Below are 25768 nucleotides of genomic sequence, written 5' to 3'. Positions count from 1 at the left end.
GTAGAGTACAGGTGTACATTAGAGTTAAGCAGAGTAGAGTACAGTAGAGTAGAGTACAGGTGTACATTAGAGTAAAGCAGAGTAGAGTACAGTAGAGTAGAGTACAGGTGTACATTAGAGTAAAGCAGAGTAGAGTACAGTAGAGTAGAGTACAGGTGTACATTAGAGTAAAGCAGAGTAGAGTACAGTAGAGTACAGTACAGGTGTACATTAGAGTAAAGCAGAGTAGAGTACAGTAGAGTAGCAGATGAGTCTGTTAGCTAACTCAACTGACAGCTAACGTTAGCGACGAGGCTAACGTAGCTTTATCACAGACTGGACTTCTCTCTCTAGCTCTGCTAGTCAACAGAGTGACAGTTTAGAGTGGAAATCTGTCTGTGGTGCACACATCACTCTACACCCCGCAACACACACACACACACACACACACACACACACACACACACACACACACACACACACACACACCGGGCGAACCGGCTCCCAGCTGCAGTGAGACTCTCCTGTCAACACAGAACAGCAGAACCAGCGGGACCCAAACCCCGCCCTGATGACATCATCATGTCACCCCAGCCTGAACACACTTCTGGACACTCCCTGTCCTGTCCTGCAGGTCTGTCCACCTGACCAAGCCTGTCTCCTCTACAGGCAGTGATGTCATGGAAACAGAGGAGCGTGACCTCTGACCTCTGACCTGCAGTCAGTCGCTCATCAGCATCCAACAAACCACCAACATGAACAAAAAGTAATTATATTTTCATTTTATTTTCCGATCATCAGTCTGTCACTGCTGACTGTGACTTTAGTGCTGAAACTATTAGTTGATTAATCCAAAGAAAATTAACTGATTATAATTTTGATAATCGATTAATGGTTTTAGTCAGATTTATAAGTAAAAACACCAAACATTTTCTAATTGCAGCTTCACAAAATCGAAGATTTGCTGTTTTTCTCCGTTTCATCTCATTAAATGAATCCTTCAGACTGAGGAAGAAATCTGAAGAATCACTTTGTGACGGGAATTTGTCATTATTTTAACATTTTATAGACTAAACGACTAATCGATTAATTGAAAAAAAATAATCAATAATGAAAATAATCATTAGTTGCAATTCTATCATGCAGATTTCTGTGATAAACTGTATTCTGTCAGCAGACTCTGGCTGGTTTCCCTCCATACATCCTGCTCTCTCTCACTTCTGGACTCCCAGTTTTCCCATCATGCAACATCAGACTCAGCATCATGTCCCAAAAACAAAAACTAAATCCACTGGACTTCCTCTTCAGTGTATTTAGTTTTTAGTTTCTGGACAACAGACTCAGCAGATCCCAAATCTCTCTGCTGTCATGTGAAAAACTCATAACTGCAAATTTTGGTGATTTTCATGTTTTCTGTCCAGCTGAAGGAAACCTGGTTCCTCTTCAGTCTTCAGTCTGATGAAACTCTGAACCGTCTGTGGTCTGACTGAACATGAGTCTGTGTCTTAGTTCCTGAAAAGCCGACACTGTGGAGACAGGAGGTTTTCACTGGGCAGCGAGGTGTTTCTGTCAGCCTCAATGTAAACTGGATTCTGCTGATAGAACTGATGGTAAAGTGACTTTCAGTGGATTTACCTTCCACTGCATCCCGTCTGTAGAGCAGCAACAGACTGACAGACAGACAGCTTCCATTCATTTAACTTCAGTCTACTTTACTCTATTTTCCCTATTAAACAAATAGAAACATATTGCAACCTGCAGCAGAACCAGAACCGGATCAGAACCGGTCTGGATGTGAACCAGACCCGGACTGATCCCTTCTCACATCCCGCTGAACAGCCTCAGCCCCCCGCCTCACCTCCTGAACGGTCGGCCCATCCTCTGCTCGGGTCCCGGTCCCGGTGCGGGCCCGGGCCGGCCGGCGGGCTCCGGGAGCCTCGCTCCCCTCCTGGGACAGAACTTCAGGTCCGGCTCGCTGTCCAGCAGTGTGTTGGTGGTGGCGCTGTCATGCTCCGCGGTCAGCGAGTTATTCCGCTTTCGCATCACTGGAAATGTAGAAAAACACTCAACGTGACGGAAAGAAGCGGCAGAACGCGCCGGTTGTCGCGCCGGTGGCCCGGCCTGAGCGGCGGGCGGCGGGGCGGGAGGAGGCCGGGGGACGGTGTGCGGGAGCCGGGCTGGATGGTGAGTCTCCTCGCTCTCTCTGCCTACATTGTTTGCAGGAGGCTGTTATCTGCAGAGACCAGCTGATCCTCGCGACCTTTCCCCCGGCTCCCGCCCAGCCAATCAGAGCGCAGCTCGAGGCGCCATGTTGGTAAGGTCAACTCGTGCTGCGTTCATGGGCGCCGTGAGAGAGATTAGACCCTCAACCTCATTTGAAGCCGCTAAAACGCCATGAGTGTAGACTTTGGTTTCTCCTGATCCGCTTTTCACTCTTAGGACACATCAACTTAGCGGTGATGCATTTGAGGTCATGTTTAACAGCAAACCAAACAGCAATATCAACCAAAAGTGCCAAAATCCAGCAAGTACCTGCATCCTGCCCTGATGATATAACGCTCCCACGGTCCTGCCATGGCATCTAACAGTTGTGATCACAAAAAAACTTAAGTGGTTATTCATTTTGTTGGTTTATTTGAAATAAATATAAGCTATCTTCCTATTCCTTCCTCTATTTCCTAAGAAAACAAGGTATTTCATTGTTGGTGACGTCAGCATTCAGTAGAAAGAGTAACACTTACCATGTGAAAACTGAGATTAACAGCATTTTCTAGAGAGCGGGTCGAAGTTACTGTTTTCCCATCTGACCTGAATGCAGCATTAGAGTTACGGAGTTAGCAGTGAAGCTAGTCTGCTCAGACAACGGAACAACTCTAAATAGTCACTTTTTTCCAGTCTGTTGAAGCGTCAGTGCAGCGGCACAGTGTCAGTACTGAATGTAATTATAAACCTGTCAGGTATGTGGGTGTCAGTAGCTGTCAGACAGGTTCTGCCGCCATGATGCTGCTCGACAGACAGGAAACCAGATTGCGGGCTGAAAACTATTTGTTATGTCGGTATTATTGTTTTTTTGTATAGCGACATCCCGTTTATTAGCACTGAAAACTGTCAAAACAGTTTCTTACCTTGTAGTCTGGGCTCTGAAATAATGTTTCATAACATGACTGAACAGTTTACAGGTTAAAGAGAACTTGGCCGCGGCGGTCAGTTTGACAGATCCTGTTGTTTGTCCTTCACCGGCAGCCGGAGTTTCCTGTCACATGATCACAACAGAGCGTGCCATACGACGTGCGGATTTACCGCGAAAACGAACTCTGCTGCGCCGCTGTGGAAGCTCGCTCCATGTCGACAGGATTCATCATTTTATCATAAACCCGCAGTTCATCCTGTGTGTTTAGTCTCAGCTCGCTCAGATGTTTTGTGAGAAAGCCGTCGAGTTGATCAGAGAGCTTCAGCGGATGGGAGACGGTCAGCTGCCCGCTTTCAATGTGAGTAAACCCCGGTAACGTTCCGTTCTCTCGCATGGACACAACGACAAGCCGAGCCTCTATCAAAAATCTGACAATTTCATGTTGTTTTGCTGATCTGAATAAAATCCACACGTCCTAGAAACGACTTTAATATGTTTTTTGAATCGTTAGGATCCGCCTGACAGTTCGGCATACACTCTGCACACAAAGCAGCTCACTGCAGTAAACTGTCCACTGTACAAAACCACGACAGACTGCAGCTTTCATTTTCTCCCTTTTCACTGGCGGAAATGCTCCAAATATAAATCAACAAAACTGGATTTGTAAACCATGTCAAAGAACTTTACAGCAGAAGGAAAGGCAAAAAGGGCAAAGTTCAAATGAATAAATAAAATTAAGGTAGATACAAGTTTGAATTATAAAAGTTGGTAGTTATAGTTATAAAAGGCCTGTTCATGGCTGTTAGAAAGTAAAACCGAATAAGAGATGAATCAATAAAATGAAAGAGGCCATTATAAAAAATGGCAAAATGATTTCAATTTATCTTGATGAAACTTGTAAACAAACTGAGCCTGTGTGTGTGTGTGTGTGTGTGTGTGTGTGTGTGTGTGTGTGTTGACAGGAAGACGGGGTTCGCCAGGTTCTGCAGGAGATGAAGGTTCTGTACGAACAGAACCAGACTGATGTGTGAGTCTGAAGTCTCATTACATTTCATTTCATACAGGTTTCCACTTTCAGTTTGATTTCTGTTCAGTTTTCAGTGTGCTGTCTGTAGTTTTAGTTTAGTTTTTATTATTATGTTTTGCAAATGTTTACTGTAGTTTTTTATTTAGTTTCAGCTGTAGTTGTAGTATTTTTTTATGATAGAAGTTCAGAACAGATATTGTGTTGATGTTTGCAGCAGGTACAAACAATAAATCATGAATTCTTTCTGTGTTCAGTAAAAACCAAACATGTTCCGCCCAGAATTCATTTTCTCTTTTTTACCTGCACAGATACAAAAAGACCAAAACTAAAAACATTTCTCATATAATTTATTTTAGTTTAGTTTTACAAGTGAAGACAGTTTTAGTTCAGTTTTTATTGTTATTTCAGTTTGTTTTTCAGCTGATCTGACACTGACTCAGCTGATCTGTCGCTGACTCAGCTGATCTGACACTGACTCAGCTGATCTGATGACTCAACTGATCTGATGACTCAGCTGATCTGATGACTCAACTGATCTGATGACTCAACTGATCTGATGACTCAACTGATCTGATGACTCAACTGATCTGATGACTCAGCTGATCTGATGACTCAGCTGATCTGATGACTCAACTGATCTGATGACTCAGCTGATCTGATGACTCAACTGATCTGATGACTCAGCTGATCTGCTGACTCAGCTGATCTGATGACTCAACTGATCTGATGACTCAGCTGATCTGATGACTCAGCTGATCTGATGACTCGGCTGATCTGATGACTCAACTGATCTGATGACTCAACTGATCTGATGACTCAGCTGATCTGACTCAGCTGATCTGTCGCTGACTCAGCTGATCTGACGCTGACTCAGCTGATCTGGCGCTGACTCAGCTGATCTGACGCTGACTCAGCTGATCTCATGACTCAGCTGATCTGACGCTGACTCAGCTGATCTGTCGCTGACTCAGCTGATCTGGCGCTGACTCAGCTGATCTGACGCTGACTCAGCTGATCTCATGACTCAGCTGATCTGACGCTGACTCAGCTGATCTGTCGCTGACTCAGCTGATCTGACGCTGACTCAGCTGTCTTTGTGTCTCTCAGCTCGGAGGCTAAGTCGGTCGGTCGCAGTGATTTGATTCCGTCCATCAAGCTGCGGCACTGCTGCCTGCTGAGGAACCAGCGCTGCGTCACCGCCTACCTGTGAGTCACCTGAGGCCCAACGCTGTCTGTCCTTATTACAGCTCAACTCATTGAAAAAAAAAAATCGCAATTTCCAAATCTCAGAGTCTGCAGTTAGTTTCTTCAGAGAGAGTTCGGTCCAAACTGGATTTGTGAACAAGGAGTTTTAGAATCAAAACCTTCATCAGACTCAGACTCAGTAAATCTGCTCACTCACATCCAGTTTTTAACTAAATCACTTTTCTTTAAACAGTTTTAAAGTTCTAAAACAATTTCTGACAAGAAAAACTTGATGATATGAATCGCAGTTTAAATCGCAATTGCAACATTCTGCCAAATAATCGCAGTTAGATTTTTTGTCAGTCTGGTTCAGCTCTAATCTGGATCACAGCGCTGCGTCGGTCACCTGAGAGACGAGCTGACCTGCTGAGTCAGGCTGAGCTCAGGGGTTGATTAGAAATGTTTCTTTCTCTCCCTCTCTGTCTCTCTCTCTCTCTGTCTCTCTCTCTCTCTGTCTCTCTCTCTCTGTGTCTCTTTCTCTCCCTCTCTCTCTGTCTCTCTCTTTCTCTCCCTCTCTCTTTTTCTCTCTGTCTCTCTCTCTTTCTCTCCCTCCCTCTCTCTCTGTGTCTCATCAGTATTGTATTAGTTACTTAGTATTAGTCAGTATTAGCTATATTATATTATATAATATTATATCATTGTTTCTCCGGTCAGGTACAACAGACTCATGTTAGTAAGTATTAGTGATATGATATGACATGATATGACATGATATGATATGACATGACATGACATGATGTGACATGACATGACATCAGAGTGTCTGTCAGGTACGACCGGCTGCTGAGGATCCGGGCGCTGCGGTGGGAGTACGGCAGCGTTCTGCCTGCTAACGTTCGCTTCCACATGTGTGCAGAGGAGGTGAGGAGCACGATATACTCTATTATATTTCCATAGTCATATACAGAGTGTCGCTGTGTTGGTCCGGACGGAAGCGGTCGCTCTGACAACCTGTGAGTTTCCAGATGAAGGGAAACTTTCTCTCCGCTCTTCATCCAGTGGAAACTGCCCAGTCAGCACTTTCTGTCTGCTGTCCAGCAAGAGGAGAGTTGTTTACATTTTCCATCCCTTTAATGTTATTTCTGACATTTTTATTATTTATTTATTTCTGATGTTTTTATATCAGTGTTTCCAAACCTCTCAGCTCATTCACTCCCAGTTCAGTCAGTAAAGATAATCCATCACAACAATCTGCATCAGAACTCTGAGATCAGACTGGAAACTTTGACATTTTGAAAGAAGTTCATAATTAATGTGTTGCATTCAGGAACACTGCGAGAGACGAGACTTCTGTCAGTCAGAAAGCAAACAGACAAACCAAACTGTCTGAAATCAGCAAAAAAAGAGAAAAGTTGATGTTTTTCTGGTGTGTGTGTGTGTGTGTGTGTGTGTGTGTGTGTGTGTGTGTGTGTGTGTGGGGCAGCTGGAGTGGTTCAGCCAGTATAAGAAGTCCCTGGCGACCTTCATGCGGAGCCTGGGGGGGGAGGAGGGGCTGGACATCACCCAGGACATGAAGCCGCCCAAGAGCCTCTACATCCAGGTGAGAGAAACCACAGAAGAAGAGTCGGTGAAGTCCGACTGAAACCCTCCAGCTGCTCTCACACGCTTTTCTGGACTGAAAGAAGAACTTCAGATCCTGAAGGACTGAAGGATTTCTCTCTTTTCTACTTTTCTCCTCTTCTCTTCAGTCTTTCTCTTCTCCATCATTTCTCCAGGCTAACAGGAACATTTGGTCCATCTATAGTTTTGATAATTGATTAACTGTTTTAGTCATTTATCAGTAAAAATACCAAACAATTTCTGGTTGCAGCTTCACAAATGTTAAGATTTGCTGTTTTTTTCCGTTTCTTCTCATTATAAAATGAATATTTTGGTTTTTTGAGCGTCTCTCTGCTCCTGAACGCACCACAGCGTCTTCTATTTGCTTTCTTCTTGTGAATACTGACCAGTCTTCAGCCTCTCTGCTCCTCGGTGGATCAGATGAAGCAGCGAGGAGGCAGAGGGTCATGATCAGTCTGAGGAGGTCTGACCTGTCTGTCTGTCTGTCTGTCTGTCTGTCTGTCTGTCTGACCTGTCTGTCTGACCTGTCTGTCTGTCTGTCTGTCTGTCTGTCTGACCTGTCTGTCTGTCTGTCCTCTGTCCTCAGGTCAGGTGTCTGAAGGACCACGGAGAGTTTGAGATCGACGACGGCACCGTGATCCTGCTGAAGAAGAACAGCCAGGTACCAGGGAGGCGTCACCATAATCAATATTACTCAATATTACTCAATATTACTCAATATTATTCAATATCAGCCTGAGACTAGTTGGGATTCGCTGGTTTCATCTGTTTCTAGTTAAAACACAGGAATGTTAATCTTGAGCTCAGGTGTTGATTAGAAATGTTTCTTTCTCTCCCTCTCTGTCTTTCTCTGTCTCTCTTTCTCTCACTCTGTCTCTCTCTCTCTCTCGCTCTCTCTCTCTCTTTCTCTCTGTCTCTCCCTCTCTGTCTCTCTCTTTCTCTCCCTCTCTCTCTCTCTCTCTCTCCCTCTCTCTCTCTGTCTCTCCCTCTCTTTCTCTCTCTCTCTGTGTGTCTCTCTCTCTCTCTCTCTCTCTCTCTCCCTCTCTGTCTTTCTCTCTCTCTCTCTCTCTCTCTGTCTCTCTTTCTCTCACTCTGTCTCTCTCTCTCTCTCGCTCTCTCTCTCTCTTTCTCTCTGTCTCTCCCTCTCTGTCTCTCTTTCTCTCCCTCTCTCTCTCTCTCTCTCCCTCTCTCTCTCTGTCTCTCCCTCTCTTTCTCTCTCTCTCTGTGTGTCTCTCTCTCTCTCTCTCTCTCTCTCTCTCTCTCTCTCTCTCTCTCTCTCTCTCTCTCTCTCTCTCTCTCTCTCTCTCTCTCTCTCTCTCTCTCTCTCTCTCTCTCTCTCTCTCTCTCTCTCTGCGCAGCACTTCTTGCCGCGGTGGAAATGCGAGCAGCTGATTCGTCAGGGCGTCTTGGAGCACGTCGTGTCCTGAGCCAATGAGCTTGAGGAGTGGACGGTGATGTCATCAGGGCTTCTCCAACATGTCGTTTTTCACGTGTGAACTGATTTGAAGATGTGAAGTGTCACCTGCCGCTACATGACGTGACAATATTTCACATGCAAAGAGACAATTCACATGTGAAAATGTCATTTATACATGTGAACTGGGGAATTTCACATGTGACTTTCTCCTCAGGATAACAGGGAATAATCTGTTCATTTAGTTTGTTCCACTGACATGAAGCTGTAAAGAAGACACACACAGACTGGTTTTGTGTATCAGGATCAGATTTATTCGTGGCGACTCAGCGGGACAAAACATGACATCACATCCTTCACCAGTCTAATAAGTTAGCAGCATCAGTGCATCAGACTGAGACAGGGAGCAAAACTTTACATCTTGGAAATACTGTGTGCTTCTGTTCATTAAAAAAAGACAAAACCCCGAACATTTTCCTTTTGATTCATTCTGTGACTAAATGACATTTTACAAACTTCATCTCATGTCTAGTTTTTCCACTGCAGCAGGACTACAGTACCATACTGGTCCTACTGCAGTACAGTACCAGTACTACAGTACCATACTGGTTCTACTGCAGTACCATACTGGTCCTACTGCAGTACAGTACCAGTACTACAGTACCATACTGGTTCTACTGCAGTACCATACTGGTCCTACTGCAGTACAGTACCAGTACTACAGTACCATACTAGTCCTACTGCAGTACAGTACCAGTACTACAGTACCATAGTACAGTACCAGTACTACAGCACCATACTGGTCCTACTGCAGTACAGTACCATACTGGTCCTACTGCAGTACCATACTGGTCCTACTGCAGTACAGTACCAGTACTACAGTACCATACTGGTCCTACTGCAGTACAGTACCAGTACTACAGCACCATACTGGTCCTACTGCAGTACAGTACCAGTACTACAGTACCAGTACTACCATACAGTACAGTAGCAGTACGGCTGGGCAATACTTCAATAGTTTATTGTGTTTCAATAGAATCATATGGTGATGAAATACTAATTCATAATGAGAGTTGATTGTGATACAGTTCTGTTGTCTAAATTAACAATAACATACTAATACTAATTTAAATATCTTACAATGAGATCTGAAAGAAGTTTGGGAATATTTGAAAATTGCAGTTCAGTGTGATGAACATCAGTTTGATTTAACATGATTCTTCATGGGAACATTATTTCTGAGGATGTTGTGATATTAACGTGGTCTCATCCGGCCCGCCGCAGTATCAGTCTGCAGGTTCGGCTCAGTATGAAACCAGTTTGTGGTTTTCCCAGTCTGGTTTCCCAGCGCTGGATAGAAATGGAACCTGAGCTGAACATGAAGGATCCAGTATGGAGACCTGACCCTGCAGCACACTGGGAAAACCATCAGACTACAGGCTGAAACAGTCTCACTGATCCGGTCTGAGTCCGGTCTGAGTCCGGTCTGCTGGTCTGCACAGGAAACTGCACCAAGTTGTTTTTGTGTTTTTCAAAAAGCTCAAACTTTGGATTCAGTTTGAACAGAAACCAGATCCAGAGCTGCTGCTGAACAAAATCCATCATCCACCTCCGTACCAAGAATACTGAAGTTTCACTCCGCCTTGCTCTTTAGCTTTAGTAAGAGAGCTTGATCCTCTGTATTAACATGGAAAATACTGAGTCAAGACCAGATTAGTGGAGTCCAAGTCAACTCCAAGACCGGGTCGGACACGGGTCGAGTCTGTTCAGGACCAGAACAGGCAGCAGACTGTTCACAGCTTTCCAAATGTTAAATAACACTGAAGGAGAAACAGACTGAATCAATCAATCACCAATAACATGAGCTGGTTTTTATGTTTAGATGGGCGGGAACAAGTGGAGTCAACATCTGAGACAAAAACACGGTGACATCACAACATGACTTCAGACAGCAACAGACCAACATGAGGACAGACAGCAACAGACCAACATGAGGACAGACAGCAACAGACCAACATGAGGACAGACAGCAACAGACCAACATGAGGACAGACTTCATGAAGTACTGACAGAGTTATTGTACCTGGAACACTGAACATGTGTTAACTTAACGTTCTGAAAGTACCAGAGCTGTGACCCAGTCAGTCTCAAGTCCAGTCCCAAGTCACCAGAACCCAAGTCAAGTCTCAAGCAATTGAAACTGAGACTCGAGTCCAAGTCATGTGACTCGAGTCTCCACCTCTGGCCAGTACACATGAATTCTCTTATTACAGAATGAAAACTGTACTCATATTGTTGCTACGCCCTTTTTAAGTTTATTGTGTCTTAATGACTTAAGTACTGTCATCATGTACTCACACAGTATTACTGTGTACTCATACAGTATTACTGTGTACTCACACAGTACTACTGTGTACTCACACAGTATTACTGTGTACTCACACAGTATTACTGTGTACTCATACAGTATTACTGTGTACTCATACAGTATTACTGTGTACTCACACAGTATTACTGTGTACTCACACAGTACTACTGTGTACTCACAGTATTACTGTGTACTCACAGTATTACTGTGTACTCATACAGTATTACTGTGTACTCACAGTATTACTGTGTACTCACACAGTATTACTGTGTACTCACAGTACTTCTCCACAGTAACACTCAGGTCAACAGACTGATCAGACTTCAGATCAGATTCAGTCTGCTGAGATAAAACTGTTTGACAAACAAACAGAAAGTGTCACTTTCACCTTAAAAATAAGAAAAATAAAAACTTTATTTATATAAAACAAAAACAGTACATGCATAATAATACCCTCGTGGCTGAAATACTTCAGACTGGTGCCGTCCTGTGTGTGTGTGTGTGTGTGTGTGTGTGTGTGTGTGTGTGTGTGTGTGTGTGTGTGTGTGTGTGTGTGTGTGTGTGTGTGTGTCTTTCAAGAAGAAACCTGACTGCAGCTGAGTTTCCCAAAAGCCTCTTCAGCACAGAACAGACCCAGCAGACGTTTAGAGCAGCGGTTCTCAACCTGAGGGTCGGGACCCCCCAGGGGGTCGTGAGATGATTTATGGGATAAGAAAAAAACAAAACATATTTCTATCATAAAAACTCATGATCATGTCTATTAAACTCTAAATTTATCGCCAAAATGGAAGCTGAAACGGCTGCAGTGGATCGCTGTCAGTTGACGTTGGACTTCACGTCTTCCTGCCTGTCGATGCTGTCTGGGCACCTTCCTGTCCGCTGGCTGCAGTTTCTCCTACAACAAAAAAAAATAAAATACCGGCAAACTTTCACTGTTCCAGCAGCCAGCTGGACGTTTAGACGCTGATCAGATGTTGATTCGACGCTCGGCAGCAGCGTCAAACTCCAAAGCGGCAAAATGAAAGTTGAGGCGTCTGCAGGCAGAACGGTTTGAAGCCGTTTGAACATGAAGCTTCACCTGCTGCGAGCTGTAATGTCACGCTGCGTGTGACACGTCGCCGCGTCGGTTTCCTGCAGGTCGTCCGTCAGATGTCCGGCGGCTGCGGGGACCAGTGCAACCAGCATGTTCCAGACACCTGGACTGGCAGATACAGGGTTAGTTTTAGTTTGTTTAGACAGGAAAAGACTGCAGAGGAAACTAAAGTACCAGACAGATTCCTCAGAGTTTGAGTCGGAGGCTGCTGCTCACTTCTCATCCTGAACTTTAAACCGACTTCATCTTTGCTCCATTCACATAAAAACTCCATAAAGACGAAGTCAGCTTCATGATGCTTTAGGGAAACTGAGCCCGGATCAGATCAGATCAGCTGTTTGCAACATCGATGGCTTCCTGATCGGCGCTGCGATCAAACACTGAGGCCGGAGAGAGACGGGAATCGTTCACGGTGTGTTGAGGTGTTTTTCGGGGGAACGGAGCTGCGTCCGGCGGCGGTGCGTTCAGGGACCCTACGTGGCGAGCGAGGCCGGGACGATCTCCCTCAGCAGCTTGTTGAGGGTGGCGATCTTCTCCTCCAGCAGGAAGTTCTTCTTCTCTGCGTTCTTCTGCCGCTGCTCCGTCACCTGCAGCGCCGTCATCAGCTGGGAGTTCTCCACGTACAGATCCTTCAGCAGGACGCTCGACTGGCTGCTCTTCAACAGCTGAGGAGGAACATGGAGGAACATGGAAGAACATGGAGGAACATGGAGGAACATGGAAGAACATGGAAGAACATGGAAGAACATGGAGGAACATGGAGGAACATGGAGGAACATGGAAGAACATGGAAGAACATGGAGGAACATGGAGGAACATGGAGGAACATGGAAGAACATGGAAGAACATGGAGGAACATGGAGGAACAGAGGTCACCTCATCTCAAACAAGACAAACCTGTTAGAACTGTTATTCATCTCTTACTTCTCTTCTTTTATCTTTCTCTTACTTCTCTTATGTTTATTTTTCTTATTTCCTCCTTTACTCCAAGTTTGCATTATATATATATATATATATATATATATATATATATATATATACATACTATGTTTTTATCTGTTTTATTATTTTATCGGTTTTTGATTATTTATCTGCCTGTCTGTCTCTCTCTCTCTCTCTCTGTGTCTGTGTCTCTCTCTGTCTGTCTCTCTCTCTCTCTCTCTCTGTCTGTCTCTCTCTCTCTCTCTGTCTGTGTCTCTCTCTGTCTGTCTCTCTCTCTCTCTCTCTCTCTCTCTCTCACCTGTTCTTTCAGCTGCTGGACTTTCTCCTGCAGCAGCAGGCGGACGGCCTTCAGTTTGGTCTCCAGCTCCTCCATCTTCTCCTGCAGGGCAGCCATGGCCTTCTCATACTGCTCCTGAACACAACACACACACACACACACACACTGAGCTGCTCATACTGCTCCTGAACACAACACACACACAGAGCTGCTCATACTGCTCCTGAACACAACACACACACACTGAGCTGCTCATACTGCTCCTGAACACAACACACACACACAGTACCTGCTGCAGGTGCAGCTGGTTGCCGGTCTGCTGGGCCTGCAGCCTCAGCGCCTCCTCCAGCCGGCGGCTCCTGCTCGCCTCCTCGGCCAGGCGGAGCTGCAGCGGCCCCGCCTGCTCCCTGCGGCCGGCGCCCGCCTGCTGCTGCGCCTCCTGCAGCCGGCGGGCGTGCTGCGCCTGCGCCAGGCTCAGCACCGCGCCCGCCGCCGCAGCCTGCGGGGGGGGGGGACACAGAGGAGCTTCAGGCAGGGGGAGGGAGGGGGGAAACACTGGAAGAGTCTCCCGATGATACTATGAGCTCTCTTAGGTCCTCTGACCAGGCTGCTGCTTATCCCAAGGGCTTAAACTGAAGGGGGTGTAAGAAATAAAATGTATACTGTGCTTTTTATATGAATAGTACACTCTGTTCTTGCTTTCCTTTGTCCTGCAAAGTGGAGTGTCTTTTGTCCTACTTACTACAATGATGTAATCAGTGCTTGAATACATGCATGATCACTATATATGGTTATGTGTGGTTTTAAGTGATTCTATAGGTGGACACGCAGTTAAAAGTCTGAACTGGTGGGTTGGTTTTGAGCCACGATTTATAGTTTTGTTTACTTCAACCTATATAAGTGGACCCTAAACTCCTGTCTTTGTCACTTCTTGCCTGGTATTGAACTGAACCATGCAGGTCTGAATAAAGAATCCACAGAAGACTCTGAACCTTTGCTTCTTAATTTAGACCCACAACGGGTGAAGTAAAACTTTGCATTTACAGGGGGCTTTGCTGTCCTCGCCCCGAAACTATGGAGCGGTCTTCCACCTGATATCAGACTATGTGACTCACTCATCATTTTTAATACTTTTTAAGATTTTTTTCTCTTGCTTTCAATGGCTCTTGAAGCTGCCGTTTCTGCTGTTATGTTGTCTTATATTAGTTTTAAGTTAATTTTCCATTTACATAAAAATGCATTGGAATTCTTGATCACGAGCCTCACATCATTCAGGCAAAAAAAAAAAAAACACATAAGAGACAGGATAAGAAGAACAAGATTCACAAGCAAGATTCAAGATACAATTAATGTTAAACCCCCGAAAAATACATGAATAGTTTGAAGCTCCCTGACGAAGGCCAATGCCAAAACACGTCGGAGTGTTCTAAGTGTTTTTAAAAGCCTCTAGATGAGCCCATGAAATGAAGTCTTGTTAAAGTCCGTCTCAGCAGACTGACCCGGTCCTCGGCCTGCGTCCGGTCCGTCTCCAGATCCTTCTGTCGGCTCTTCAGGTTCTCACACTCCTGGTTCAGCCGCTGGACCTCCAGAGCCTGGAGCTGCAGGTCCGACAGCTGGAACACAAACCACACACTTTCAACACTCTGTTCATATTCATATTGTTCATATTCATATACAAACAACAGTCAGAGTCATGTGGCTTGGGAGGACGGCACAGAGCATCTGCTGTGGGACAGGAGGGGCTGAGACTTCCCTTTGGAGGTTTACTTGGCATGACAGAGTGCGAGGAGACCAAAGAGCAAACCCAGGAGACACTGCAGGGACTACATCTCCCAGCATGCCTGGGAGTACCTCGGGGCTGCGTTAGCATCACAGCTATATATTAGCCTGTTAGCTGTTGTGAGTAGTATTCCACAGCAGCAGACGCAGCGTTTTATCTCAAGCATCTCACAGCGTTGTGAGAAGTTCTGTGTTCAAACAGTTTGATCCCAGCAGCCTGCAGCCAGGAGAGTTCACTGATCAATAAGCTCACGCTGCTTTGTTGTCTGATGTCAAAGTGAGACAGCAGTAAAATCCACAGAGTGACGACCAGAGGAGCTGCTGCTATCACAGACAGATTTAACAGTCAGAATGAGGTTCTACCTGCTGGAGGAGGTTCTGGTTCTGCAGTCTCAGTCTCTGAGTCTCGTCCTGCAGAGCGGAGGCGGTCTGCTCCTCCTGCTCCTCCTGCGCCCGCCGGAGCTCCTCCTGCTCCCTGCTCAGCCTCCGAACGCCGGCCTCCAGCTCCTCCACCTGACCACCAGATCACATTTAAAATACACGATGATCTGCACACTAGTGATGGACGATCTGCTTATCAGGATACGATTCGATACGTGATCTGAGGTTCAGGATTCAATCCAACCAGGATACGATGTGATCAATATGTTTATTTCTGACACAAATCTTTCTAGCGATGCCATTGGCTGCTAGAATGTAAACAACAATTTAAAAATGTCATTACAAAGTGACAATAATATAATTTGGATGGAGAGCTTGTGAAACTGTGATGGTCAAGAGTCTCATTAGTGATTACTACAGCAGAATAACATGGAGCTGATATCACCATTCATGTTCCTGACAGCAGAATAACATGGAGCTGATATCACCATTCATGTTCCTGACAGCAGAATAACATGGAGCTGATATCACCATTCATGTTCCTGACAGCAGAATAACATGGAGCTGATATCACCATTCATGTTCCTGACACAACAGACAGACTGACATGTTTGTATTGAGATTTATTGAATTGCAATATATCGTCCCATCACTACCGCACACAGTAGAAAACATGGATAAGATTAGATGAACTTTATTGATCCCTGTAGAGAAACTGGATCATTGCAGATCAACATGCTGATCTATATTCTCCTATCATTTCTCAGTACCAACCTTGTCCTGAGCCTCCTGTAACTTCCTCTGCAGACCAGCTACTTCCTGGGCGTGGCCAGTCTTGTCCTGACTGACAGCGTGGAGCTGAGCGCGAAGAAGCTCCGCCTCCGAGTCCAGAGAGAGCAGAGACTCCTGCAGCTTCTCCACCTGCAGGTCAGAGGGAGGGGACCACACACACACACACACACACACACACACACACACTAACAGTTAATATTAAGAAAACATTTCACCGCACATTTATTTACTCTGCGGTTCCATCTCCCCTGTGTGAACCGGACTCAGACCTTGTGGTTCCGGTCGTCCGCCTCCCTCACCAGCCGGGCCTTGTCCTCCTCCAGCCACTGCTGCTTCAGACTCACAGCGCTAAGCTCCGCCTCCAGCTCCGACAGCCGGCCCAGCTGGGACAGAACAACAGCAACACACTTACACACTCAGCACTTGGGACACAGTTACAGAGTTACAGAGAGCGTTACAGGCAACGAAGCAATAGTCAGTAAAGCCGATAAGAAGGGAGGCGGGATGGTGCAGTGGTCAGTGGGCGTGGGCTGATACTTAGCAAATGATGCAATGTTTTCTGTGGTTTAGAATATTAATTATTATTATTAATAGCCTAGAAAGTTTATGCAATTTGGAAGAAATAAAATAAATCAATTTAAAAAGAAACGTCCGACCCCATGATGAAATTGGGGGAGGGAATGGATCTGCCCTGCATGATGATGCGTCTCCATTACAGCATTTTTAAAAGTTACACTGATTGGCCTAAGGGAGGCGCTGAAACGTTTAATTGGCTGTTCATCAATCAACAAACATTAGCTAACATTTTCTACTTATTGCCAACATGTTTACTGTTTACTTATTTATATTTTGACCAGAGTTCCCTCTTTGCCAGAAAAACTGTGGCTCTTTGGCTCCGCCCACTGAGGTTTAACTGGACCAATGAGATTATTTGTGCCTCCGGAGCAGCAGTTTGCAGAAGTAAAGCTCGTACCTTCTCCTTGCAGCAGCTCAGCTCTCTCTCCAGCAGCTGCTTCTCCTGCTGCAGCGCCGCATGCTGCTGCAGCTTCTCCCGCTCCTGCTGCAGCGCCGCCTCCTGCAGCCGCCGCACCTGGGCGACAGGGGAGCAGGCAGGCAGTCAGGTAGACAGGTAGGTCAGTCAGGCAGGCAGTCAGTCAGTCAGGCAGTCAGTCAGTCAGTCAGTCAGTCAGTCAGTCAGTCAGTCTCTTTACCCCCTTATAGACCCTTTCCACAAACATGTCTGACGTACTTCCTCTCCGTCTCAGCAGGGTATAGATCAGTTCTCACCACTGCCAGCACTGTTCAGAAGCAACTTCCTGTTTTATAGTGGTTTTATTTTTTCCCAGCATGCAGCTCGGTTTAGCTGCAACATGGACGAAGGAGTGTTTCTGGCTGCTTCACCTAAAACTCTTTTCCCAGACGGGCGACGGAGGCGGAGAATATTCCTCCACAACTGAGTGTAGACTGCAGTCCGCCCACTTCTTCCATATCTCATTAATATTCAAATAAGCCCCTCCCACTGACGCTTCCCGCTCTAACTTTCTGTTTCATTCAGAAATACGTCAATTCCTTTCCTGTCTCTCCTAATAAAGCCGCCTAATAAAGCACAAATAACTCAAAATAATCTTTAAAAATACTCTGAAATCTCTCTGACCATATTTATACCAACAGTGTTTCATAAAGCTGAAGTCTGTTTGGCTTCACTGTATCTTTGTTTGTTCTGCGTTTCACATTACTGGGAGTTATAAGACTCTTCTCACCGTGGCTCCTCCCTCCTCCTGCTCCCTGGAGACCAGCGCCAGGCGCTCCCTCAGCATCCGGACCGACTCCTGGTCGCCACGGAGACGGGCGCTCAGCTCGGCGTTGTCGTTGCTCAGCTGCAGGTTCCTGCTGCTCAGATCCAGAACCTCCTCACGATATTTAGAGTTCTGGACATGGAGAGGAGGCTTGGTAAAGAAACTCTAAACCATCTGAACTGGACTCACAAAGTTATTAATCAGCTGAACGATGAGATGAGTCACTTGGCAACAATGGAGTATGAGTGTACAAAAACAAAAACAATCAGTACTGTACTGATTTTTGGAATCACTATTGATTTCAAGGCATGAAACAGTATTGGAAAGATTACTACAATGAGAACTTAAGTTTTTACTTCAAGGTCAACACCCCTTGTTCTTAACACCTCTGGGTGAAGTACTTTGTAAACTCTGCCATTACATATAGCTTACCTTATCTAACTTTATAGAACACATCTGTTATATAAGGTTTATTATTGTTATTGGAATTAATCTTCTACTTTATGGGATTTTTCATTTAACAAATAAGCAATATTGGTAGTGAATATTTCCAATGAAACCCAGTCTGAGGAAGGATCTCTGGTTTGATATTCAGTGATCATAAAAAACTTCAGAGGTAAAAGTGAGCTGGCTTCTAATAACAAACCTTCAGTTACAGGACGATCTCTAACTCCTACCTCTTTGTGCAGCCTCTCCTCTTCTTCTCTGCTCTTCTCGTGTCCTCGCTCCATCTCGTCCAGTTTTTTTCTGGTAGAAGAAGAAGCAGTGGACACTTTGGGTGGAGAAGAAAGCATAGAGCTAGCATGCCTATTTTTATTGGAATAAAGCTTCTACTTTCTGCCTCTATCCTGTTTGATGACATTGTTTCTTTGGATTCCACAAGTTTTGATTTTGTTTATCATTGTAAAGGCCTATTTTATTTGTGGATTGTTCATTTGGAGTTTTGTTTTGATTCATGGCGAATAGACTAGCCTACCTATTCATGCTGCTCCATTTAAAAAACTGAACAATTACTAGAATCATAATGGATCATCAAACAGTGAGTAACCGACCAAATGCCAAACATGATGATCACATCTGTAATGGCATCTGTGGGCGGCCATCTTGAATATAGTTTATATAGCCTAGAAGCCACAACACTCCCAGTAATCAGAGTATTGGTGCGCAGGCAAACATACTCACTACAAGCAACCAACAGTAAGGAGGTGAAGGGTCAGAGGTCACAGCACCCAAACAGTAGAGACACTACAGCCAACGCTACAGCCAACGCTACAGCCAACTCTACAGCCAACTCTACAGTCAACGCTACAGCCAACGCTACAGCCAACGCTACAGCCAACTCTACAGTCAACTCTACAGTCAACTCTACAGTCAACGCTACAGTCAACTCTACAGTCAACGCTACAGTCAACTCTACAGTCAACTCTACAGCCAACGCTACAGTCAACGCTACAGTCAGCTCTACAGTCAACTCTACAGTCAACTCTACAGTCAACTCTACAGTCAACTCTACAGTCAACGCTACAGTCAACTCTACAGTCAACTCTACAGTCAACTCTACAGTCAACTCTACAGTCAACGCTACAGTCAACTCTACAGCCAACTCTACAGTCAACGCTACAGTCAGCTCTACAGTCAACGCTACAGTCAACTCTACAGCCAACTCTACAGTCAACGCTACAGCCAACTCTACAGTCAACTCTACAGTCAACTCTACAGTCAGCTCTACAGTCAACGCTACAGTCAACTCTACAGTCAACTCTACAGTCAACTCTACAGTCAACGCTACAGTCAACTCTACAGTCAACGCTACAGTCAGCTCTACAGTCAACTCTACAGTCAACTCTACAGTCAACTCTACAGCCAACTCTACAGTCAACGCTACAGTCAGCTCTACAGTCAACTCTACAGTCAACGCTACAGTCAACGCTACAGTCAACGCTACAGTCAGCGCTACAGTCAACGCTACAGTCAACGCTACAGTCAACGCTACAGTCAGCGCTACAGTCAACGCTACAGTCAACTCTACAGTCAACGCTACAGTCAACTCTACAGTCAACGCTACAGTCAACGCTACAGTCAGCCACTGAATAAAGTAAATGGCCTAAGTCTTTATTCATACATGGAAAGTGTGTTGGAAACCCTGCTGTGGCGTCTACCGTGGCTATTGAGAAAAAATTTGGAAGATATACAATTGGAAGTCACAACATTAAAAAGTATAATTGAAGAAAACATTGGATTGTGCTCACTTCTTCTTGACGATGTCGTCCTCCAGACTCTGAAGCTCCTGCTGCAGGACGGCCAGTCGCTCCTTCAGAGCGCCGTTCTCTGAGTGAGCCTCCTCCAGCTGAGTCCTGCAGCACAAAACTAACGTCAGAAACCAACAGCAAAACCTCAACAGCATCAATCATCTGATCGAATCATCAGGAACACCACAATCATTCTGTTCAGATTATTGAAATGTGTGATCAACTAACAGGGCAGAGTTCCTGCCTAGAAATCAACAGTTGATTTCTTTTGTTGATCTTGATTGAACTGTATTGATTGAATGATTAGCCACAAGAAGAAAGGTGCAATTTCACATCAGTGTGTAGTTTGCCCATTCAGGGAATTGTTCAATTTGGATATTGGAGGATCGAGTTGCTGAGGCTCTAGTTTCTACTAGAAAAATACATTCATCTTGTCAAAAACAGACTGTGTACTGTAATGAACAGAAGATTTATCCATTCAGAATTTATACAAACATTTGAACTTCAAATTCAACATGGAGAGAAAACACACAAAGAATGGTGACAACAGACAGGATGACAAGACATTTGACGACACAGAAACATGAAGTTATTAACTGAAAAACAATCTATTACCATGCGTTTAGATGACATCATTCAGTTAGAGATGGGGTGAATTGTTAAAGCATTCCAGACAGAGCGAATCGTACAGACTGGTGTTGCAGCCCAGCCTGCAGCGGTGCAGAGAGCGTGACAAACTGCTGTGATTTCATTCCATTAGTACGTCGCAGAACTTCTACCTGTGGGAAAGGGTGAGCGTCTCGTTCAGATGATTGCTTGTAATTAGTCATTCAAATACTCAAGATTTTGGAAATATATTTCAAGCAAGGCGGATGGAGGTTAGTCATCGTCGTCGGACAGGGTTTTGCATCTCGGCGGCTGGTCACATGCGCCACAAACCTGTGTGGACTAGCCGGGTCCATCACCTCCTCCAGGGCGATGACCAGCTTCTCCATCTCCATCAGCTGCTCCGTCATCTTGCTCTTCTCCTTTTCGAAGGCCTCCTCCGCCCTCCTCAGCTCAGCCTGGGTGTCCAGCAGGTCCTGCTGCAGCTGGACAGACCGCTGCTCGGCCTGTTGGAGCTGGACGGACCGCTGCTCGGCCTGTTGGAGCTGGACGGACTGCTGCTCAGCCTGTTGGAGCTGGACAGACCGCTGCTCGGCCTGTTGGAGCTGGACGCACCGCTGTTCAGCCTGTTCTCTGACCGAGCACAGCTCTCTGTCCTTGGCCTCCAACCGGATGGTCAACTGTTGAACTTCACTGCAGTGCTTCTCAGACGAGGCCTTGGCTCGCTCTAGACGATCGGCGCTGTCCGTCACCTCAGCCCGAAGCCGATCCACCTCAGTGGCTCTGGAGTTCAGCCGTCTCCTGAGGTCCGGGACGAGGTCGGCGGTTTCGTTCAGCTGGGAGCTGAGATCTCGGATGTGGTCTCTGAGCGTGGAGATTTCCTCCTCCATCTCTACGATCTGCGTGGAGAGCTGGTCGGCCACCCGGATGTAACTTGTGTTCTCCTGGCTCAGACGGCTGACCTCCTCCCTCTCCTCGTCCAGGTTGGACTGGAGTTGTGTGTTCTTGGACCGCTCCTGCCTCAGCACCTCCTGCAGACCCTCCTCAGCGCTCCTCCTCCTGCCCAACTCCTCAGTGACGCCGTCCAGCTCCAGCTGTAAGTCGTCCACAGCCATGGCCTGATCCTTTAGATCCTGGATCAGCCTGGCTCGGTCGGCCTTCAGGGAGTCCAGTTCGGCAGTCAGTTTGGAGAGACATTCAGCTTTGGTCCTCATCCCTTCCTGTAGATTCTCCAGCTCTGACCTCAAGGCATTCGCAGTCTGCTCTTTGGCTTTTAGCTGGGCTTGCTGCTGGACGAAGGCACTGGATAGCCGGCTGCAGTTATCAGCCACGACTTCCTTGTCCTGGAGGATGCTGTCAGATTGAGCCTGTAGATCATCCAGCTCTTGTTTCAGCTGGGACAGCTGGACCAGAAGTTGCTCCTCCCTCCCCTTCACCAGCTCCAGCTCCTCCTCCACCGAACACTTTTCTGAGGTGAGGCGTTTGTTCAAGACCTCGTGGGACTCCAGGAAATGAATGCTCTCCTCCAGCTGAGTGCAGGCCTCCCCCAGTCTGGCCTCCAGTTCACAACACCGCGTACAAGAAGCTGAGAGCTCCTCCTCTAGCTGACCACACCGCTCTCTGAACTCCTCTAAACTGCCTTCTAATTGGCTAGTCTGCAGGCAGGAGTCTTCTCCCACTTCCTGGGCCGACTTCACTTCTTCCTGTAAACTGCCGACGTGTTCCTTCAGTTTCCGGACCTCCTCCTCGTGCCGCTCCTCCAGCCTCCTCTGCTCTGAGAAGAACTGGCTGCATATCCGAGCCTGCTCCTCCCCAGCTCTCTCCTCACACCGGAGCTTCTCCCTGTGGTTCTCCTGCTCCAGCCGGAGGAGCCGGTTCTCCCAGGATCCTCTCTGCTCCTGCAGCCGCTGGCGCTCCCGGTGGAGCTGGTGGAGGAGGCGGCGCTGTGCTTCAGCATGCTGGAGCTTCATCTGAGAGAGCTGCTGCTCTGCGTCTTCCCTGGTTACACAGTGTTAAACTAGCTGGTAACATGGTGTTGGGCTAGCTGACTATACAGTGTTAAGGAATACACCAAGTTTTTGGTAGATTGTCCCATTGGTCAACTTCCCCGTTAAGTGACGAGAGCATAAACAACAAAATTATCCATGTGACCCCAATAGATTGTAGGCTCTGGTGCTCCATGCTAACACTTTACGTTAGGATGACCACATTTTCAAACCCCCAAACCAGGACCCTTAAGTGTACCGCACGTTCATGCACGCGCACATGTATGTGCTTATGCACGCACCATAGGCATTTTCATCAGGATAGGGGACAATTATTTCAGCGCTTAGCACAGCTAGTGACTGCACCTTTCAACACCATGGACAGCGCCTCAGCAAACGAAAAATGATGTTTTGTCTCCAAAAATCCACCAAAACATTCAGACGCGTGGTGCATTGTTTATGTTTTTTGATTGGGTTAGGTAATAATGAGCGGGACAGAACATGATAAACGTCTATGTAAGCGCTGAAAACAAGTATAATACTATCATTATTATTATTTTAATTGTGGTGAAAACCGGGACAATTTGGTAGTGAATGTTGAAAACCGGGACATTTTAGTGTTTTACAGATATTTGTCGGGACTCGGGACACCCATCTTGAAACCGGGACAATCCCGGACAAACCGGGACGTCTGGTCACCGTACTTTACATACTATGTTGAGTGATAGTAGCTCCATGCTGACACTTTAGCATACACTATGTTGAGTGATAGTAGCTCCATGCTAACACTTTAGCATACACTATGTTGAGTGATAGTAGCTCCATGCTAACACTTTAGCATACACTATGTTGAGTGATAGTAGCTCCATGCTAACACTTTAGCATACACTATGTTGAGTGATAGTAGCTCCACGCTAACACTTTAGCATACACTATGTTGAGTGATAGTAGGCTCCACGCTAACACTTTAGCATACACTATGTTGAGTGATAGTAGGCTCCACGCTAACACTTTAGCATACACTATGTTGAGTGATAGTAGGCTCCACGCTAACACTTTAGCATACACTATAATGAGTGATAGTAGCTCCATGCTAACACTTTATTTGTCCATTATCTCATCATCTAACGGCTAAGTTGACCAACGGAACAATCTCCCAAAAACTTGTGTATTCCTTTACACCAGCTGGTTCACAGTGGTAGCTAGCAGAAGTAAACTGGTCTCGCCTTGTTAGGAGTTAAAGGAATGAAGCTGTTTCACGTGTCACAAATACAGTTTGCATTGACTCTAAACAAAGAATTTATGGATTGGACCGACACTTTGTGATGTAGAATATTTAACAACCAGGTTGGATGAGGATTTTGTGAGAGGAATTACTTATGATGAGGGCAGTGGGATAGCATAAACTGGACGACACTAAACACAAGGTCAAACATGAACAGGAGTGAACATTCAGACAGACAGACAGCTGGACACACACTGTGTTCAGGTGAACACACACCTGTGTTCAGGTTAGAGCCACAGTGAGCAGACGGCTCGGTGGAAACCATCTGTAGTACCACAGCTGCTGGGACGGTTTAATGGTTTTGAGTTAAGAGTGTGTGAGGGAGTTAAGGGGATTAACCAGGATACAAACTCACAAACGTTACTTGCAATAAGTGACTTTGTCAACAGGATACAACATTATAACTACCAGTGCAACTAGCACTACCACCACCATCACTATTACCTGTACTACTACTACTGTATTACCATTACTACTTGTCCAACTAGTACTACTATTAATACTACTATTGCTTATTTCTTGGTTTTAATGGAGGCTGCCACCAGACATTGAGGTTATTTTTAACTGGTAGGAAAGTTTCTAATCTAACATCAAGGATATCTACATCAGTCAGAGGGCTGCTCTTTGCTCCTTCATGGTGTGTTTGGACCAGAAAAACAGCGGGGAGAGCAGGGTGCGAACTCCAGGGGAGCCAGGGGCAGCGTGGCCCTTAATAAGACATGAGCTCCCCTGAAAACATGATTTGTGAAATTTTGGGGGGTCTCTAAAATATTGACAATATGCTATTTTTGCCATGGATTTCTATTTTTCTGTATCTTCATCATCATGGATCATGATCATGATTCCTTCAAGAACACTGCGATCATCTGCTGCTGGTTTATTGGAGGTTCCCAGCAACAGCCGAAAGAAAATCGGGGATGCAGCCTTTGTCAATTACGCCCCAAATCTATGGAACACACTACCTATAGATATCAGGGAAGCCAGCTCGCTAAATATTTTTAAAAGAAAGCTAAAAACTTACCTCTTCACTTTAGCCTTTAACTAGCTATGACTTTCCCGATACAGGCCTTAAACTCTTTTTTTTTTTTTTCTCTCTCTCACTTTGCTTCGCACTTATGCACTGCTGCACTTTTTTTAAAATTTGTATTTTACTTGATTTTATGCATGCTATGTACTCTATTTTTTAACTTTATTTTTATTATTATTTTACAGTGGATTTTATTTTCCATCTTATGTTATGCATTCCTCATATTTTTACTATTGTTATTCAGTGGGTTTTATTTTCCATCTTATGTTATGCTCATTCTATGTCTATTTTCATGTGAAGATGCATTTTATGTATTCTATTCTCCTCTTTATCTTATTCTCACTATCATTATCAAGTTTTATGTGAAGCACTTGGTGCATGTAATTAGTTTGGTTTTGGTACCCATGTGGAGGTTTGATGTGGGCATTAACTGATTATTATATATGAGATGTGCTGACATGAAGCAAGTAGGCCTACATGCTTGCAGCTATGAATGTTTCTTTGCAACAAGAGTCACGGTCCGTCCTGTCTTTGAGGCACGTGTAAGCACCCCCCCCCACCCCGGTAAAAAAAAGTGAGCTCCCCCGAAAGCCATGGTATAGTCCGCACACTGGGGGAGAGCATCTGTGAGGTGAAAGGTCATGAACCCACCTGACCAGCATCACTTCCTGGTCCATCTTCAGCTTCAGCTCGGCCTCCAGCTGGTCCTTCTCGGCGCTCAGTCTTTGCACCAGGTTGCTGATCTCTCTGGCGTAGTTCTGCTCCAGCTCCGCCTGCTCCCGCTGGGCCCTGAGCACGCACACACACACACACACACACACACACACACACAC

The 25768-nt window shown here is 45.7% G+C and overlaps 3 protein-coding genes and 1 long non-coding RNA gene across 5 annotated transcripts in view; 1 reads left to right on the top strand and 3 right to left on the bottom strand.

Moving 5' to 3' along the window:
• The window catches only part of abhd12 (abhydrolase domain containing 12, lysophospholipase), a 25775-nt gene extending 23591 nt beyond the window's left edge, over positions 1 to 2184 (bottom strand). Inside the window, 1 exon segment of the mRNA XM_078288874.1 lies at positions 1838 to 2184. Coding sequence (XP_078145000.1) covers positions 1838 to 2022 — 185 coding nt within the window. The 5' untranslated portion in view covers positions 2023 to 2184.
• Positions 2185 to 3163: 979 nt separating this feature from the next.
• gins1 (GINS complex subunit 1 (Psf1 homolog)) lies at positions 3164 to 8817 on the top strand. Its single transcript, XM_078288876.1, has 7 exons — positions 3164 to 3467; positions 4072 to 4136; positions 5244 to 5342; positions 6152 to 6242; positions 6805 to 6921; positions 7528 to 7602; positions 8300 to 8817. The coding sequence occupies exons 1-7, from the start codon at positions 3393 to 3395 to the stop codon at positions 8366 to 8368; spliced, it is 591 nt and encodes a 196-aa protein (XP_078145002.1). The 5' UTR covers positions 3164 to 3392; the 3' UTR covers positions 8369 to 8817.
• LOC144542370 (uncharacterized) lies at positions 8647 to 10720 on the bottom strand. 2 transcript variants are annotated; one of them, XR_013507228.1, is made up of 3 exons: positions 9227 to 10720; positions 9088 to 9163; positions 8647 to 8947 (listed from the first exon to the last, which is right to left on the bottom strand). It is a non-coding gene; the product is annotated as an uncharacterized LOC144542370 (long non-coding RNA). The 2 variants fall into 2 exon arrangements; XR_013507229.1 differs by lacking the exon at positions 9227 to 10720 and having other exon boundaries at positions 9047 to 9207.
• Positions 10721 to 10947: 227 nt separating this feature from the next.
• Positions 10948 to 25768, bottom strand: part of ninl (ninein-like) — a 50132-nt gene continuing 35311 nt past the window's right edge. Inside the window, exons 19-30 of the mRNA XM_078288748.1 lie at positions 25587 to 25724; positions 20033 to 20137; positions 18461 to 18530; positions 17748 to 17915; positions 16961 to 17077; positions 16257 to 16370; positions 15970 to 16116; positions 15178 to 15327; positions 14535 to 14648; positions 13325 to 13534; positions 13057 to 13170; positions 10948 to 12481 (exon numbers count right to left, since the gene is read on the bottom strand). Coding sequence (XP_078144874.1) covers positions 12290 to 12481; positions 13057 to 13170; positions 13325 to 13534; positions 14535 to 14648; positions 15178 to 15327; positions 15970 to 16116; positions 16257 to 16370; positions 16961 to 17077; positions 17748 to 17915; positions 18461 to 18530; positions 20033 to 20137; positions 25587 to 25724 — 1639 coding nt within the window. The 3' untranslated portion in view covers positions 10948 to 12289. The remainder of the gene's footprint in view (positions 12482 to 13056; positions 13171 to 13324; positions 13535 to 14534; positions 14649 to 15177; positions 15328 to 15969; positions 16117 to 16256; positions 16371 to 16960; positions 17078 to 17747; positions 17916 to 18460; positions 18531 to 20032; positions 20138 to 25586; positions 25725 to 25768) is intronic.

The sequence above is a fragment of the Centroberyx gerrardi genome, chromosome 15, assembly GCF_048128805.1.
Source record: "Centroberyx gerrardi isolate f3 chromosome 15, fCenGer3.hap1.cur.20231027, whole genome shotgun sequence".
Lineage (NCBI taxonomy): Eukaryota > Metazoa > Chordata > Actinopteri > Beryciformes > Berycidae > Centroberyx > Centroberyx gerrardi.
The sequence above is the reverse complement of the archived record's forward strand: the minus strand, read 5'-3'. Positions and strand labels throughout refer to the sequence as shown.

Coding starts and splice junctions, on each gene's coding strand:
- gins1 (XM_078288876.1), top strand. CDS start 3,393: ATGTTTTGTGAGAAAGCCGTCGAGTTGATCAGAGAGCTTCAGCGGATG. Junction 3,468..4,071: donor GTCAGCTGCCCGCTTTCAAT/GTGAGTAAACCC, acceptor GTGTGTTGACAG/GAAGACGGGGTTCGCCAGGT. Junction 6,243..6,804: donor TCCACATGTGTGCAGAGGAG/GTGAGGAGCACG, acceptor TGTGTGGGGCAG/CTGGAGTGGTTCAGCCAGTA.